The 20105-nt window shown below is 38.8% G+C and overlaps 1 protein-coding gene across 6 annotated transcripts in view; it reads right to left on the bottom strand.

The window, feature by feature from the left end:
• LOC100440134 (liprin-beta-1) overlaps positions 1–20105 on the bottom strand; it is a 155337-nt gene that overhangs the window by 64237 nt on the left and 70995 nt on the right. For all 6 annotated transcript variants that reach the window (XM_063711720.1, XM_054527017.2, XM_054527020.2 and 3 more), the window contains 2 exons: positions 1852–1950; positions 517–722 (listed from right to left, as the gene is read on the bottom strand). In XM_063711720.1, coding sequence (XP_063567790.1) covers positions 517–606 — 90 coding nt within the window. In that variant the 5' untranslated portion in view covers positions 607–722; positions 1852–1950. The remainder of the gene's footprint in view (positions 1–516; positions 723–1851; positions 1951–20105) is intronic.

Below are 20105 nucleotides of genomic sequence, written 5' to 3'. Positions count from 1 at the left end.
CAAATGGGTTAAAGGCCCAACTCCCCAATTTAATTCGAGAACTGGAACTGAAATGATTGAAATAAACCACCACATGGCACTTCAGGTCAAATACTTAACCACTGTGGCTTTTGAATGTCTTTCATTATGCTTTCCATTTAGAATTGCTATTGAGTCCTTTATAGTGAATAACCCAATATGACTGAGAAATCATCAATTATGTGCAAGATTCTTTCCCTCAAAGGACTACTTGATTTAAGCCACAGTAGGTCATTCAGGCACAATCTAAAAGCCAGTCTGTTTTTATGGGCAGAATCAGGTGACCTGTTGTTGGTATTTACAAAATGTACACTAATAGCACTTTTTAAAAAGTTATTCTTAGAGTCAAAAGAAAATTAAGATATCTTAAGGAATAAAATAGAGCACATCTATTGCCCTATACTTTTTTTTTGTTCTAATCAGCTATTCTATGTTCTAAATTTTGGAATAAGCAACAAAAGATTCATAATACAGAATTTGTAACAGGCAGACACCTACCATTTGACTTTGAAACCATTCAATAAGCATTTCTACTGTTGAATCTGGGATCTGGCATCTCAAGTCTTCTTTCTCATCTGTTTCCATCATCTCTAACAATCCACGCAGGTCTTCCACAAGGTGCAGGGCTCACAAACTTCCCATGGATGGAGAGGTGGGAGATTGGCAACCAAAAATCCCACTGGAATATTCCAGGGCCTTAGAACCTAAGTTAAACAAAATCACAGGGAGAGCAATGGGATTTATGTTATAAAAACACCAAAGCCGAAGGTGGTAAACCAGTCTAGTCATAGTAAGGAACAATCAAAAGAAACAGAAAAAAGAGAATTCAATCACATAAATCTCTCCAAGTCAGATTTACGTGGTGTAAAAATTAAAACCATGTAATTAATGGTAAATATCCATGGTCCAGTTCCTAACAAGGAGGCCAATCATGGGGTACAGAAAGAAAAAGAGCCTGGTGGGCTTTGGTGTGAGGTGTGCTGGCCTCGTGGAGATCATGAATAAGAAAGTGGCAGATCAGAAAATACAAATGTTAGAGCTGGTCCATTCCGGACCAATACTGGAAATTCTGGCTTAGAAAAACTGTGGATGAAGGGTTATGAAATGAACTCAGATAAAGACTATTAGAGTAAATTCCAAGGAAAGATAATGAGCTCAATGTGTTAAATGATTATACTGATGTGCCTATAGGACATTTCCGGAGAGATATCTGGTTGGAAATTAGAGATAGGGACTGGAAGCTTAGCAAAGAATTGGGAAGGTAAATAAATGTGAATAAGCTGGGTGCAGTGGCACATGCCTGTAATCGCAGGTACTTGAGGTGGGAAGATTGCCTGAGCACAGCATTTCAAGGCTGCACTATGCATGTTATTCACAGGCAATCATGCCTGTAAATAGCCACTGCACTCCAGCTTGAGAAACAGAGCAAGACCTCCTCTCTTAAAAAAATAAAAAACAGACATGAGAGTCATTGGTGGAAAGTGAATTTTGAATTCAAGAAAACAGATCAGAACATTCATGTTCACTGGGTAGAGAAGTGTCCCTCAAAGTATGGTCCACAGACCACCTACACCAGAATCACCTGAGATGCAGATTCTTTATCCTTGATTAGAAACCTAGGATGGAACTGGAATTTTTGATATTTTAAAATAATGTTTGAGAATAATGCTGGTAGAAAATGGAGGAGAGGAACAAAGATGAAATTACAGAGAAGCAAAAGGCATAGGGCTAAAAAATGAAACTAACGTGAAAAGATAATATGAAAGTTGTAGTGAAAAAGCCAAGTGAGCAGAGTAAATGTTGTGATTCTGTCTTTCACAGGATGCAGATCACCTGCTATGATACCATCCATCTGCTCCAATGCCGCAGCCAACATGTCACTTGAATCACTCATCATTTTCTTATTTGTCAGGGGCAAATTCCAACCCAGATCTGAAAAAAAATGATGTTATCATTACATCCATTAAATGACATAGGCTTGCTAGTGGGTTTCCTAATTCACCTTCAAATGATAACTCTGCTGTGTAGTCAAATATGGAGCAAAAACTTCAGCAGTGGAGTAGCAAGCTGTGGCCAATCACCTACTGTAGCACAAGACCACATGCGATACCTGTATCAGTTAATAAAGAAGGTTCCATTCTTGCACTTGAGGTGTTTAAAATCCACTAGCATGGTTTCCATGCTGTTCTCTAGAACTCTAGACCTCTGTAAAAGGCTACAGGGATGGCCATGGAAGCTTGCTGAGGGCCATGACAAGCACTGGCCAGACAAGACTCCTTTCTCCCTTTACCAGCCTCATCCAATCTCTGTTCTCTTAATTTTGTTTTTTTTTTTTCTTTCTGTATAAGGGCTTAAGACTTGTCTAAGAAAAGGATTCACTAACACATATACTAAATGTACGTATACACACACACAAACACACACATACACCCCTACTGATATTAAACATTTTGTAGTGGAGCCATAGCTATCACATACTGAGTGCCTATAGTGTTTCCTACACATTTACATAAATTATACATAATCCTTAGTCAACAGCTCTATAAAATGTGAAAACTCATCTCCATTTTATAAATGGGGATCAAAGATGTTTGATTTTTGCATGAAAACACAGGAAAGTAAATATAGCCAAATTCAGTTTCTAACCTAGGTCTGTCTGACTTCCACTATAATACATAATTTCTGTTTACCTGATCCTATGTGAAGACGAATTGAGGCTGAAATTATGTCACAATCTACACATTGGTTTACCTGTTAAAAACTATATTGAGATAATGCTTGCAAAAAATTTGGTCATTGACAGGAAAAAGTCAAGATAATGTGATTTTCAACATTCACTAATACATTTCAGGTACCAGACTAAGCACCCGAATAAAGCTCTTACTATGTTATATATACTGTGATAGAGCAAACACCTGGGGAATAAAGGGCATATGCTGTTTCACAGAAACCTTTGCCCTCTGTTTCTAAGCAGCCAAATCTCACCACTTTATTTTCACAAATATATTTATAGTTCTCGTGCCAGCTTCTTGGATGAGTTTCTGATTATGTATTCATTCTAACATAATGCCATATAATTGCTGTAAAATATTATTTTGATTTAAAGTCATTTCACCTAAGGATTTTCCAGAACTTTACTCACTTCCAAAGGTGAAAAATATCACCACCATTTATTGTGGAAATACTACAGCATGAAAATACTCAATGTATGTGTCTACAGTTACCCAGAAAACAAGGAATCAACAAGTAAGGTTATGAACCTAGGTCATTCTAAAAAATTTACTCACACACTCAGCCAGTGCACCATCCAAAGAAGTAGGACACACATTTAATAACCACACTCCAGTATGGGAAACTCAAAACATGAAAACTGAGAGCATAAAGGATTAAGCTGAATTACATAATTAAGTGGCTTGCATTCTCTTTCATTTAAAAAGTATTTTGCAGTTCCGTTCCAAGAAGGCCGAATAGGAACAGCTCTGGTCTGCAGCTCCCAGCATGATCAATGCAGAAGATGCGTGATTTCTGCATTTCCAACTGAGGTACCTGGTTCATCTCATTGGGACTGGTTGCATAGTGGGTGCAGCCCATGGAGGGCGAGCCAAAGCAGGGCTGGGCATCGCCTCACCCGGGAAGTGCAAGGGGTCAGGGGATTTCCCTTTCCTAGCCAAGAGAAGCCATGACAGACTGTACCTGGAAAAACGGGACACTCTCGCACAAATACTGCGCTTTTCCCACGGTCTTAGCAACCGGCAGACAAGGAGATTCCCTCTCGTGCCTGGATCGGTGGGTCCCATGCCCACGGAGCCTTGCTCACTGGCTAGCAGCAGTCTGAGATTAACCTGCAAGGCTGCAGCTTGGCTGGGGGAGGGGCGTCTGCCATTGCTGAGGCTTGAGTAGGTAAACAAAAGTAGCCAAGGGAAGCTTGAACTGGGCAGAGCCCACTGCAGCTCAGCAAGGCCTACTGCCTCTATAGACTACACCCCTGGGGGCAGGGCATAGCTGAACAAAAGGCAGCAGAAACTTCTACAGACTTACACGTCCCTGTCTGAAAGCTCTGAAGACAGCAGGGGCTCTCCCAGCATGGTGCTTGAGCTCTGAGAATGGACAGACTGCCTCCTCAAGTGGGTCGCTGACCCCCATGTAGCCTAACTGGAAGACATCTCCCAGTAGGGGCCGACAGACACCTCATACAGATGGGTGCCCCTCTGGGATGAAGCTTCCAGAGGAAGGATCAGGCACCAATATTTGCTGTTCTGCAATAATTGCAATTCTGCAGCCTCCGCTGGTGATACCCAGGCAAACAGGGTCTGGAGCGGACCTCCAGCAAACTCCAACAGATCTGCAGCTGAGGGACCTGACTCTTAGAAGGAAAACTAACAAACAAAAAGGAATAGCATCAACATCAACAAAAAGGACATCTACACCAAAACACCATCTGTAGGTCACCAACATGAAAGACCAAAGGTAGATAAAACCACAAAGATGGGGAGAAACCAGAGCAGAAAAGCTGAAAATTCTAAAAACCAGAGTGCCCCTTCTCCTCCAAAGGATCGCAGCTCCTCGCCAGCAACAGAACAAAGCTGCACGGAGAATGACTTTGATGAGCTGACAGAAATAGACTTCAGAAGGTTGGTAATAACAAACTTCTTTGAGCTAAAGGAGCATGTTCTAACCCATCACAAAGAAGCTAAAAACCTTGAAAAAAGGTTAGACGAATGGCTAACTAGAATAAGGAGTGTAGGGAAGACCTTAAATGACCTGATGGAGCTGAAAACCATGGCATGAGAACTTTGTGATGCATGCATAAGCTTCAATAGCCAATTCCAACAAGTGGAAGGAAGGGTATCAGTGATTAAAGATCAAATTAATGAAATAAAGCGAGAAGACAAGTTTAGAGAAAAAAAAGTAAAAAGAAATGAACAAAGTCTCCAAGAAATATGGGACTATGTGAAAAGACCAAATCTATGTTTGATTGGTGTACCTGAAAGTGATGGGGAGAATGGAACCAAGTTGGAAAACACTCTGCAGGATATTATCCAGAAGAATTCCCCCAACCTAGCAAGGCAGGCCAACATTCAAATTCAGGAAATACAGAGAACACCACAAAAATACTCCTCAAGAAGAGCAACTCCAAGACACATAATTGTCAGATTCACCAAAGTTGAAATGAAGGAAAAAATGTTAAGGGCAGCCAGAGAGAAAGGTCTGGTTACCCACAAAGGGAAGCCCATCAGACTAACAGCTGATCTCTCGGCAGAAACTCTACAAGCCAGAAGAGGGTGGGGGCCAATATTCAACATTCTTAAAGAAAAGAATTTTCAACCCAGAATTTCATATCCAGCCAAATTAAGCTTCATAAGTGAAGGAAAAATAAAATCCTTTACAGACAAGCAAATGCTGAGAGATTTTGTCACCACCAGGCCTGCCTTACAAGAGCTCCTGAAGGAAGCACTAAACATGGAAAGGAACAACCAGTACCAGCCACTGCAAAAGCATGCCAAATTATAAAGACCATCAATGCTAGGAAGAAACTGCATCAATTAATGGGCAAAATAACCAGGGAACATCATAATGACAGGATCAAATTCACACATAACAATATTAACCTTAAATGTAAATTGGCTAAATGCCCCAATTAGAAGACACAGACTGGCAAACTGGATAAAGAGTCAAGACCCATCAGTGTGCTGTATTCAGGAGACCCATCTCACATGCAGAGACACACATAGGCTCAAAATAAAGGGATGGAGGAAGATCTACCAAGCATATGGAAAGCAAAAAAAAAGCAGGGGTTGCAATCCTAGTCTCTGATAAAACAGACTTTAAGCCTACAAAGATCAAAAGAGACAAAAGAAGGCCATTACATAATGGTAAATGGATCAACTCAACAAGAAGAGCTAACTATTCTAAATATATTTTCACCCAATACAGGAGCACCCAGATTCATAAAGCAAGTTCTTAGAGACTTATAAAGAGACTTGGACTCCCACACAATAATAATGGGAGACTTTAACACCCCACTGTCTTTAATAGACAGATCAAGGAGACAGAAGGTTAACAAGGATATCCAGGACTTCAGCTCTGCACCAAGAAGACCTAATAGACATCTACAGAACTCTCCACCACAAATCAACAGAATCTACATTCTTCTGAGCACCACATTGCCCATATTCTAAAATTAATCACATAATTGGAAGTAAAGCACTCCTCAGCAAATGTAAAAGAACAGAAATCACAACAAACTGTCTCTCAGACCACAGTGCAATCAAATTAGAACTCAGGATTAAGAAACTCACTAAAAACTGCACAACTACAAGGAAGCTGAACAACTGGCTCCTGAATGACTACTGGGTAAATAACCAAATGAAGGCAGAAATGAAGATGTTCTTTGAAACCAATGAGAACAAAGACACAATGTACCAGAATCTCTGGGACACATTTAAAGCAGTGTGTAGAGCAAAATTTATAGCACTAAATGCCCACAAGAGAAAGAAAGAAAGATCTAAAATTGACACCCTAACATCACAATTAAGAGAACTAGAGAATCAAGAGCAAACAAATTCAAAAGCTAGCAGAAGGCAAGAAATAACTAAGAGCAGAGAAGAACCAAAGGAGATAAAGACATAAAAAACCCATCAAAAATCAATGAATCCAGGAGCTGGTTTTTTGAAAAGATCAACCAAATTGATAGAACGCTAGCAAGACTAATAAAGAAGAAAAAAGAGAAGAATCAAATAGATGCAATAAAAAATGATAAAGGGGATATCACCACCGATCCCACAGAAATACAAACTACCATCAGAGAATACTATAAACACCTCTACGCAAATGAACTAGAAAATCTAGAAGAAATGGATAAATTCCTGCACACATTCACCCTCCCAAGACTAAACCAGGAAGAAGTTGAATCTCTGAATAGGCCAGTAACAGGCTCTGAAATTGAGGCAATAATTAATAGCTTACCAACCAAAAAAAGTCCAGGACCAGACGGATTCACAGCTGAATTCTACCAGAGGTACACAAAAGAGCTGGTACCATTCCTTCTGAAACTAGTCCAATCAATAGAAAAAGAGAGAGTCCTCCCCAACTCATTTTATGAGGCCAGCATCATCCTGATACAAAAGCCTGGCAGAAACACAACAAAAAAAGAGAATTTTAGACCAATATCCCTGATGAACACTGATGCAAAAATCCTCAATAAAATACTGGCAAACTGAATCCAGCAGTGCATCAAAAAGCTTATCCACCACTATCAAGTTGGCATCGTCCCAGGGATGCAAGGCTGGTTCAACATATGCAAATCAATAAATGTAATCCATAACAAAAACAGAATCAACAACAAAAACCACATGATTATCTCAATAGATGCAGAAAAGGCCTTTGATAAAATTCAACAACGCTTCATGCTAAAACTCTCAATAAACTAGATATTGATAAAACATATCACAAAATAATAAGAGCTATTTATGACAAACCCACAGCCAATATCATATTGAATGGGCAAAAACTGGAAGCATTCCCTTTGAAAACCGGCAGAAGACAAGGACGCCCTCTCTCACCACTCCTACTCAACATAGTGTTGGAAGTTCTGGCCAGGGCAATCAGGCAAGACAAAGAAATAAAGGGTATTCAATTAGGAAAAGAGGAAGTCAAATTGTCCATGTTTGCAGATGACATGATTGTATATTTAGAAAACCCCATCGTCTCAGCCCAAAATCTCCTTAAGCTGATAAGCAACTTCAGCAAAGTCTCAGGATACAAAATCAATGTGCAAAAATCACAAGCATTCCTATACACTAATAACAGACAGAGAGCCAAATCATGAGTGAACTCAGAATTTACAATTGCTACAAAGAGAATAAAATACCTAGGAATTCAACTTACAAGGGATGTGAAGGACCTCTTCAAGAAGAACTACAAACCACTGCTCGATGAAATAAAAGAAGACACAAACAAATGGAAGAACATTCCATGCTCATGGATAGGAAGAATCAATATCATGAAAATGGACATACTGTCCAAGGTAATTTATAGATTCAATGCCATCCCCATCAAGCTACCAATGACTTTCTTCACAGAATTGGAAAAAAACTACTTTAAAGTTCATATGGAACCAAAAAAGAGCCCGCATTGCCAAAACAATCCTAGGCAAAAAGAACAAAGCTAGAGACATCACTCTACCCGACTTCAAACTATACTACAAGCCTACAGTAACCAAAACAGCATGGTACTGGTACCAAAACAGAGATATAGACCAACGGAACAGAACAGAGCCCTCAGAAATAACACCACACACATACAACCATCTGATCTTTGACAAACCTGACAAAAAGAAGAAATGGGGAAAGGATTCCCTATTTAATAAATGGTGCTGGGAAAACTGGCTAGCCATATTTAGGAAGCTGAAACTGGATCCCTTCCTTACACCTTACACAAAAATTAGTTCAAGATGGATTAAAGACTTAAACGTTAGACCTAAAATCATAAAAACCCTAGAAGAAAACCTAGGCAATACTATTCAGGACATAGGCATGAGTAAGGACTTCATGACTAAAACACCAAAAGCAATGGCAACAAAAGCCAAAATAGGCAAATGGGATCTAATTAAACTAAAGAGCTGCTGCATGGCAAAAGAAACTGCCATCAGACTGAACAGGCAACCTACAAAAGGGAGAAAATGTTTGCAATCTACCCATCTGACAAAGGGCTAATATCCCGACTCTACAAAGAACTTAAACAAATTTACAAGAAAAAAAACAACCCCATCAAAAAGTGAGCAAAGGATATGAACAGACACTTCTCAAAAGAAGACATTTATGCAGCCAACAGACACATGAAAAAATGCTCATCATTACTGGTCATCAGAGAAATGCAAATCAAAATCACAATGAGATACCATCTTACACCAGTTAGAATGGCGATCACTAAAAAGTCAGGAAACAACAGACGATGGAGAGGATGTAGAGAAATAGGAATGCTTTTACACTATTGGTGGGAGTGTAAATTAGTTCAACCATTGTGGAAGACAGTGTGGCGATTCCTCAGGGATCTAGAACCAGAAATACCATTTGACCCAGTGATCCCATTACTGGGTATATACCCAAAGGATTATAAATCATGCTACTATAAAGACACATGCACACGTATGTTTACTGTGGCACTATTCACAATAGCAAAGATTTGGAACGAACCCAAATGTCCATCAATGATAGACTGGATTAAGCAAATGTGGCACATATACACCATGAAATACTATGCAGCCATAAAAAATGATGAGTTCATGTCCTTTGCAGGGACATGGATGAAGCTGGAAACCATCATTCTCAGCAAACTATCACAAGGACAGAAAACCAAACACTGCATGTTCTCACTCATAGGTGAGAACTGAACAATGAGAACACTTGGACACAGGGCAGGGAACATCACACACTGGGGCCTGTCGGGGATGGGGGCCTGGGGGAGGGAGAGCATTAGGACAAATACCTAATGTAAATGACAAGTTGATGGGTGCAGCAAACCAACATGGCACATGTATACCTATGTAACAAACCTGCATGTTGTACACATGTACCCTAGAACTTAAAGTATAATTTTAAAAAAGTATTTTGTATAGATACATTTATATATGTGTATACATAAAACAAAGAGACACATACCAGGCTCAACTATAAACATGGGAATACCAATAACACAAAGTAATGCCCATATTAGAAAAACATATCATCTCACTAAATTAGAAAAAAATATTCATCTTTGTTAGCAACTATATTTTGTGTAGAGCATGAACACTTTTTCAAGTCTGATAGGTATAATAGTTATCGAGTTCTTCTCTGTTCTGTTCAATGAGCTTTTCAAATGCTATCACATGAAGGTATGAGACAATCTACACCATGCTTTTCAAAGCAGTGAAGAACTAGTTCTTAAAAAAAGTTTCCAATTCATTGGAGACCAATCCCTTCATTTAATAAAAATATTATGACAATGTTTAAATTGCTTTGAAAGTTCAAATGCTAACTCTTAATCTCTATATTTATCATGTAGCAACCTACATGTACCAGTAAGGGAAAGACAGTACATACAAATAATAAACACGTATGTAACATGGTGAAGGTGGTAGGTGCTAAGGGGAAAAATGGAGTAGGATAAGGGGGCCCAATTTGGAAGGCTTTCCAAATTAAACAGGTAGCCAGGTACTGGTGATAGACTCAAAGGCCAAAGATTTCTCTAATAAGTCAAAAGTAGTCAAATATAAGTGGTCCAGTTCAGTGGTATTCCAAATGTAGAATTTCCAGAAATCAATGAAAAAATGGGAGGCATGAGGATATGAACAATCATTTGGCAGAAGAAATGTTTTCAACCAATAAAAATATGAAGAGGTGCTTAATATCATTAATAAATGAGGAATCTAAAGGAATGTGATAATGTTTTATACCCAATTAGTGAAAAAAATTGACATAGCCAAGTGTTGTGGAGAATATGAATTCACGGAATCTTTACTTTTTGTTTGTTTTTTGAGACAAGGTCTCACTATGTTGCCAGTTGGCTGGTCTTGAATACCTGGGCTCATACAACCCTCCAGCCTCAGGCTGGATTTTATTAAATCCAAAGGCAGTAATGAAGGAACAATAGACACAGAGGAGAAAGAAAAATCAATAGCCACGGTGGTAGACTTAAACTGAAGATTATAAATAATCAGATTAAGTATTGTGTAAGTTGGAGCTAAGCCATGGGTATGCAAAGGCATACAGAGTGGTATAATGGACAGTGGAAACTCAGAAGCAGGGAGAGTGAGAGGGAGTTAAGGATGAAAAACTACCTATTAGGTACAATGTTCACTACTCAGGTGACAGGAGCCCTAAAATCTCAGACTTCCACTATACAATTCATCCATGTAACCAAAGCCCTTGTACCCCTAAAGCTACTGAAATAAAACAATTTTTAAATAACTTTTTAAAATTACATTAAGTACAAATGCAATAAACACTGATAAGAGCCAGAGATCATCAGATTAGTTTTTTAAGTCCTAATTATGTGTTGTTAATAGAGACTTTAAATATAAAGAAATATAATAGTAAAAGGATGAAAAATGAGATAACATACATATGTAAGCACAGGAAAGCAGGAGTGGGTATATTACGAAACTACAAATCAGGAAGTATGACTAGAAAGAAAGATATTTTGCAATGATAAGAGTTAATTCATCAGGAAGTCATAACAAGCACAAATGTTTTTGCAACTAATAACAGAACTTCCAAATACATGAAGCAAAAACTGATGGTGTTAAGGGAGAATTAGACAAATTTAATCCACTTATATTTAACATAATATAAATATGGTTGACCTGGTTGGATTTAAATCTACTGATAAGGTTGGATTTAAGTCTATTGCCCTCCTATTTCTTTTCTGTTTGTCCCATCTATCACTTGTTCTTTTTCAACCTTCTTTTGAATTGATAGATATGGTAGGAAAAAAAATGCAGTAACACACAAGATTTGAGCAGTGTTATCAACCATCTTGACCTAATTCAATTTATAGAACAAAACATCCAAAGGTAGAATATACAATCAAGTCTACACATTATATTCACCAGGATAAGGCATATATGCAAGGCCACAGAATCAGTTTCGATAAATTTCAAGTGGGTTTTAAAGAACTACACAGAAGAATAAGAAACACACAACCTGAAGTGGCGAAGTACTAAGAACAGACCGTCCATACTTATTAAAATTCTGCCTTGCCCATGGCTTGAGCTATTTTAGAGGCAGCCTAATTTATCAGGCATCTGTGTTGATAAAGCTATGTTAATTTTCAGGGCTAGGTCAATGTATTTTTAAAAATGAAAAGGCTAAATAAAAAAGCTTTAGAAAATCCCCCGGTCTCTAAAAAGACTTTCTTAAATCCTCATAAATATTTCTGAGAGGAAGATTCCCTGGGCTTCCTCACATAATTAACATAATGAAATATTATTCTAATATGATGGAATATTATTCTACAGTAGAGAGATGGAACAAATCATACATGGAACATTATGTTGAGCAAAAGAAGCCAGACAGAAAGAACCATGTACTGTATGATACTTTTATATGAAATGCAAGAACAGGCAACCTATGATAGAAGGTAGAGCAATAATTACTTACAGAAAATGGTGAGTGACTGAAAGGAGACACCAGTGGAATTTCTGGTCAGTATCCTGATTGAGATATAGGTTACACAAGTTTATACATTTGCCAAAACTCATCAAACTATGCAATGGTCTTTAAAGCTTGTCAGGCATTAAGAATCCTAATGTCAATCCCATTTAAGTTCTTTATTTTAACTAGGAAGGAACCATTCATTGTTGGCTAAATGTTGAAAGCATAAAATTCATTTCGAACTAATTTAATTGGGAATGCCTTTGAAACATATGAATTAATAATACTGTTTAGCTTCTAACTGAGGCAGATGTAATTGGTGCCCTCTGGAATTCCATGCATGCCAGCCCAACTTTTAACTGTCCAAGATTTCAGGGAGGCCTCTGCCATTGGATGTGGTGGTCTGAAAATGCCAGAGAATTAATGTCCCTTTAATATTTAAAGTTATCAGCTTTAAATATTCCAGCACACTTTCCCCCTAGAAACAGCAAATTCTGATTCATGTAATCTACATTGGTTCCCAGAATTATCCAGACAATTAAGATCTACTCAGAGTGGTAACTTGTTTGATAATGCATCACTTATGAGTTACCTTCTTTATTTCTCTAAGTCTTTCCTAGGATTACTTTCCAAATAAAGCTTCTGTATTTGAAAAATTAGGAAAGAGAAGTTGATGGTTAGAAATTAGAAATATAAATCTCACTTTAAAAATGAACTAAATAAATAATAAATGAGGTCGGACATGCATGGACCTCTGCATCTTAGACTATAATGACAGTATGTCACGAATCAAGGATCATGAATAATCCAATTATATGAACCTATGGTTCAAAATAAAAGGCTCAGAATATCCAGCTCCATTTCTTCCCATTCTTTGCTTACCCAGAAACCTGCTAGTTATAATTGAGTCCTTTGGGTGGACAAACCACTTAGAAAATTACAACTTTGCCATCCAAGCCAGGCAAAGTGGCTCACACCTATAATCCCGCCACTGTGGGAGGCCAAGGCAGGAGGGTCGCTAGAGCCCAGGAGTTTGAGACCAGCCTGGGCCACATGGTGAGACCCTGTCTCTCCAAAAAATAATACAAAATAAGCTGCGTGTGGTGGCATGTGCCTGTAGTCCCAGCTGCTCAGGAGGCTGAAGTGGGTGGATCACTTGAGCCCAGGAGCCCAAGGCTGCAGTGAGCTGTGATTGTGCCACTGCACTCCAGCCTGGGTGATAAAGACCCCGTCTCAAAAAAAAGAAAAAAAAAAATTCCAAAGAACAAAAAATTTCACCATCCAGTAATTCTCACAAAGTAGTAAATTTATTTCCGGATTATAAGTGGCTAATATATGCTTCTTTGAATGACTTGCTAAAGAAAAAGGTACCAGGAAATACATTAATCACTACAAAGGAGTGAAGCCGGGGTTCAAAGTCATAGTTCGAACTGAAGAAGCCTCTTATTTGTTGGGTGATGTAAACAGAGAAATGAGCTCTGTTTGCAGGAGTTCTCAGGCTAGTGGTTTCTTATTCCAATGGCTTAATAAAAATAAATTTAGTAAAGTTTTAGATAAGCAAGTTCTTGGAGATAAGATTCAAATATTATAGTAAGAGACCAAAAAAAAAAAAAAAAAGACCCAACAGAAGTATGTTTACGGTATATTTTAGGTTTGGTCAGGAACTATTTAGAGCAGATTTGAATGGGGTGAAATATCAAGGAAAGTTCCAGGCATGGGTGTGATGGGTGTGGTGGCTAAAGCATTGGCAGGACACTGTAATTTTGCAGGGTTGCTGACTAACTGATGTCTTAGGTCAGGCTTGCTACCCAGAATTTCTGTGAAGAAAAGAAAGGCCATAAGAAAATCAGCAAGTTTCTTTTGAACTTTTGTGAGAATTACATCTGTCCTAACTTTCTCAGCTTTCTTTAGGTAAAATGCTTGGGTTTGAAAGAGAACCCTGAACTTCTTACCCAAGATAGATACAATTCACTGAGACGAAGACACTTAAAAGAAGAAATCTTCAGAGGAAGGGAGAATGTTCACATACATTCGACTAGGCTGGTAGAACGCCACAGTATTCTGTGGTCATTATGAAAATAGAATATGTTTTCACATCAATTACTCATACCTTTCTCAACAGTTTAGTTTTTAATTTTTTTTCCAGCAAGAAGCTGCTTCAGAAGGTTAATCAATTACACAATGATTGCCAATGTGTGCAGCAATACAATCTTAGCAAAAATAAACTATCTAAAAATCAGATCATATTTGGTAGCACAACAGGGTGAAAACTGTCAACAATAACTTACTGTACATTTATAAATAACTAAAAGAATATAATTGGAATGTCCATAACACAAAGAAATGATAGATGCTTGAGGTGACAGATACCCCATTTACCCTGATTTGATTATTATGTGATATATGCCTGTATCAAAATATCTCATGTACCCCATAAAGACACATACCTACTATGTACTCATAAAAATTAATTTAAAATAAAAAACAAAACAGATCAAAAGGGAGAAGCAGGCACTAATAGGTCTGTGTTTTGGAACAACAGCATCACCTGTGAGCTAGTAAGAAATGAAAATGGTGGCTCACGCCTGTAGGCCCAGCACTTTGGGAGGCCAAGATGGGTGGATCACTTGAGGTAAGGAGTTTGACACAATCCTGGCCAACAAGGCCAAATCCTGTCTCTACTAAAAATACAAAAATTAGCCAGGTGTGGTGACGCACACCTGTAGTCCCAGCTACTTGGGAAGTTGAGACAGGAGAATTGCTTGAACCCAGGAGGTGGAGGTTGCAGTGAGCCGAGACCGCACCTCTCACCACTGCACTCCAGCCTGAGTGACAGAGCGAGACTCCATCTCAAAAAAAAAAAGAAAAAGAAAAAGAAAAAAAGAGAAAGAAATGCAAATCCCTGGACCCCACCCTAGGTCTGCTGAATCAGAAACTTCAGGGGCAGGCCCAGCAATCTGTGTTTTTCCAAGCCCTCCCACTGGCTCTGAGGCACACTCAATCACTAGACTCACACACACTGAGACCTTTCCTCCTTGGGACAACAAGCCCTGCCCAGATGAGGTGGAAATTGGCTACCAAAGTAAAAAATAAGGGCAGAATTCCTCTCCCCACACCTCAGTTTCTTACTTTTGATCCAAAAATAACAGCTCTGAAGAAACCATTCAGGTTTTAATTCAAAAAATCTCTCCCTTTAAACCTCAATCACTATAGGTTTGTATGTCTGCAACATTTTAGAGATTCTTAAATACAACCCTCCTTGTTTTCTAGTTCTCTGCTATGTATCTGTCATCACATATTTTTTTCCTCCCCACTCTATTAGCCCAAACCCTTCTCACCACCAATCTGCTCTAACATCCCTAGAAAATTAATTCAGAATCACTTGGAAAGGGCAAAACGAGGGCAGGGGAAGTGATGAAACCGGAAAAGGTCAGGGGTGTTGGCAGCAGGGGCAATACATAATGTTACAACACACATTTTTTTTAATGGGGTTTGGCTGTATTACCCAGGCTAGCCTTAAACTCCTGTGCTCAAGTGATCCTCCCAACTCAGCCTCCTCAGGAGGCTTCAAACTGTAAAATAAGGCCAGGCACAGTGGCTTACCCCTGTAATCCCAGCACTTTGGGAGGCCGAGGCAGGTGGATCATTTGAGGTCAGGAGTCCAAGATCAGCCTGGTCAACATAGTGAAACCCCATCTCTACAAAAAACACAAAAATTAGCCAGGCGTGGTGGCATGCACCTGTAGTCCTAGCTACTTAGGACGCCAAAGCAGGAGAATCACTTGAACCTGGAAGGCAGAGATTGCAGTGAGCCAAGATAGTGCCACTGCACTCCAGCCTGGGTAACACAGCAAGAAAAAAACAAAAACTATAAAATAAGTTTAGAATGGATGGTATAACTGGAAACTTGAACAGTGTGTATTTGATATTAAGGAATTACTGTCATTCTAAGGTTATTAATAATGCTATTATAACTTATCTTTTTTGAGTGCTTATTTTTTAGAGCCAAGTAGCAAAATACTCATAGATAAAATGATATATTTGGAATTTGTTTTAAAATAAAATAGAAGAAAATAAGGGTAAAGATATTGATAAAACAAGATTAGCCATAAGTTGATAATTGTTGATAATGGGTGATGGTATTTGAGGGTACACTATACTATTCTATCTATCTATACATATATTTTTTGAAACAGAGTCTCATTCTATCGCCCAGGCTGTAGTGCAGTGGTGCAAACATGGCTCACTGCAGCCTTAACTTCTCCAGGCTCAAGCGATACCCCCATCTCAGCCTCCCAAGTAGCTGGGACTACCACACCTGGCTAATTTTTGTATTTTTTGTAGAGACAGGGTTTTGCCATGTTGTCCAGGCTGGTCTTGAACTCCTGGGTTCAAGCGATACGCTCACCTCAGCCTCCCAAGTACTGGGAATACAAGTGTGAGCCACTGCACCCAGCTAGGTATTCTAACTATATTTTTATATATTTGAAACTTTCCATAATAAAACATTTCCATTTTTTATCCATATATTTAAACCATAAAATTTTCAAACACCTTCAACCATGATATATTGTCTTGGATATTTTATTTCTCTATCATAACCTCAAGCTTACTAAGGGCTCACCAAATATTTATAAACCAAATAACACAATACTTGTTATTTTAACCACCCTCACAAACACAAACACACACATGCACACGCACATTCAGAAAATGAAACACCTGCTCACAGAGGATTGTAAGGCAGAGTACAAAAGAGGGCGTATTAATGATAATACATTAGTAAAAGTTACTTCTCTTGTTCACTACAATGAAATGCCACAAAATACAAAAAGGCAAAGCTAGTAAGTAATCAAATAAATGAAGCAGCAAGGGAAAATAGGATGAGGTAAAAGGAAATGAGCCTTCTGGCTCTCTGCTATTAATGCTTAGGAATAACCAGAAGAGAGTTGATGAAAAGTTTCATACAATAAGCCAAGATCTTTTACTTCTCGAATAAAGGATGCTGCTGCTATTGAAAAACTGATGTGTATTAAATGTCAGTAGATTTGAAGATCTTGTGATAAGTTGAAAGAAAGCCCCATTTCTCGATATCTACTCTGACTAGCTATTGTTATGACTACATGGAGAAGTTAGGAATTTGTTCAAGGTCACTGAAGAAGTGAGATTTGAGTCCAAAACCCATGTTGTTCCTATGTGTGCCTCTCACTCATTCAGTAGGTATTTATCAAACAACTATTAGGCCTTGACTGGGATCACCAACCTTGACCTCCCTCATATGTTTCTAATCCAAACTATAAACTATGTACAGGACTGCCGGCCTCCCACCATACTGCAAAGACATGCCCTCCTTGGAAGACATTTCTGCTCTCTCACCTCTGTGCCATGACACGCACTGATCCCCCTACTGCTTGGGCCCTCTTCTATGTCCTGGGACACATGTTTTTAAGGTGGGTCAGGCATTCTTTCCTCCAAGGCCAGCCTGACTGCCACCACCATGACAGCCCTGATTTTACAGTGATTGTCTCCTGGACGAAGCTGTGCACTCCTTGAAAACAGACTGTGTTTCTGCTATCTGTTCCCCATCATCTAGTGTGGTGGACACCAAATGCTTGCTGTGTGCAGCTACGACTCAGTGGCTCTGCAAACACATACACGCTCTGATGTCTTAAGTACTCCAGATCCTATATGCATAATTCAGAAAACTACATCCTGACCTTTACTTGTTTTTGTTTGATTTTTTTTTTTTTTTTTTTTTTTTTTTGAGACAAGGTCTTGGCTCTGTCACACAGGATGGAGTGCAGTGGCATGATCATGGCTCACTGCAGCCTTGACCTCCTGGGCTCAAGTGATCCTCCCACCTCAGCCTCCCCAGTAGCTAGGACTACAAGGTGGGCACCACCATGCTCAGCTGATTTTTTATCTTTAGTAGTGGGCAGGTCTCACTATGTAGCCCAGGCTGGTCTCAAACTCCTGAGCTCAAGCAATCCTTCCGCCTTGGCTTCCCAAAGTGCTGGGGTTACAGGTGGGAGACACTGCACCGAGCCATGAACTTAACTTTTAAGATACATTTAGATAAATGTGATTATTGCTATCAGCCTTGCTATGCACAACCTTAAAAACTGAAATTTCATGCTCTTCGAGATGTAGGTGAATCAAATTCATTGTACTATTTTAGAATGACCTTATTCCTAAGAGTTTGCAAACTTAGTCCCCAGTATTATGGAGGAGTATCAGCGGGTCTGTTTCAACTTGTTATTGCTCTACCCACTCTAACTCTATCCTCATTCTTCCCTTCTTTTTAGCTCTTAAAAACCTGGAGACTCATCTATCTCTTTTCCTTCACAGGCCTACCAACCTAATGTATGCAGGCTACATGGACTGCTTCCTAGATGTAAGCAGTTCTGGGACATGTATACCCATAGGAAGACAGGAGTGAGCAACAGCCACTCAAAGTTCTGAAGAAGAAAAGAATAACAAATTCCTATACACAAGCACCTTCTAAAGGAATGTTTTATAAACCATGGGTCACAACCGCTAAAATTGGAACATACTGAAATAGAATTATTAGACTGAAATCAGCATTTCTTTGTATTAAATAGACATCAAAAGAGTATTTCATCAGAAGTAAAGGTTAAGCATTATCGTGTGAAAATTTTGATTTGATTATTCAGACACACACACACACACACAAACATACCTGCAACAAATATTGATTGAGGGCCTACTATGTTCCAGGTATTAGAGGCAGAACAGTGAAAAAGACCAAGAAAAGCTAAGCTCTGCCTTTAGGTGGCTGACATTCCAGTGGTTTCAGAGTATGTGCGTGTGTGTGCCTGCACAGGCATGTACACACTCATGTGTTTTACAACCTAAGAATGCATACTTTATACTGGGATAAAAACGTTTGAAAACCACTGCTCTGAAGTGGTGTTGCTTAGAATGTGGTCTGTGGACTGGAGCTGGTGCACGAACTGTTGCTGGTCTACTATAAGTACAGAAATTGAGAATAACCATTTTAACAAATGCATAGCAACTTGACCTTGCTGTGATATCCAATTATGTGATAGTTCTGCTGGCAACTCAATTTTCTTTTTAAATTGAATTTTAGAAAACAGATTAATTCATGATGGAAAACAAAATGAGGCACATTGGCCAGGTGTCTTGGGAGTAGGTTATGTCACACTCTGATTGGAAACTGCAGCCATGGACCACAGCTGTAAAAAGGCGCAACACAGGGAGCAAGAAAACCCCAACAAATGGGGAGCATGGTCCAGGTTTGTTCTCTTTCCACACATATAAAATGATGAAGACAATTAAATGGCAAGTGGAAAACTGTTAGCACTAACAATAAGGATGTGCTGCTAAATTCAGAAGAGGTGACACAAAAACCATTTCTGGTTGCATAAAATTTACATCAGTTGCAGTCACATAGTTGGACTGCTTATTTGCCTAATTATGATGCATCATCTGATCTGCTTTAATTACACCAATAAAAGTTACATATTTTGTGTTAAAGTTTCAGTTTGTCACATGGTCAAAACTCACTGTATTAAAAAGCTGGAAGAAACTTGCTAGCGTATAAAATTGATTGGGAAGACTGGTAAAAACTGTGGGCTAGGAAACAGTTTTGTGGAGGAATAAGTTTTTATAAATAATCTTATAAACTAAACAGTTTGTCTTGTAGGTAATTTCTGTTGGTTTCTATTCCAACTGGGTGTCAGTTACACTCTTGGCCGTACAGTAAGAGGAATGCCAACACTGCTTGTTCCTTTATAGCATACGTGCTCCTGGCCAGAATCACCAGTTTTTGGCTGTTGGAGAAGAGAAATGAAAACCAGAGCCCTGAAACTGTACAGCTGGAAAGTTCAAAATATATTCTTAACATTGTTATTTCCTAATAAAATATTAAGAGACATATGGAAAATTTGTATACTGAGCCAAATACTAAGG

The sequence above is a fragment of the Pongo abelii genome, chromosome 10 (assembly GCF_028885655.2).
Source record: "Pongo abelii isolate AG06213 chromosome 10, NHGRI_mPonAbe1-v2.0_pri, whole genome shotgun sequence".
Lineage (NCBI taxonomy): Eukaryota > Metazoa > Chordata > Mammalia > Primates > Hominidae > Pongo > Pongo abelii.
This window is presented reverse-complemented; position numbering and strand designations above follow the sequence as displayed.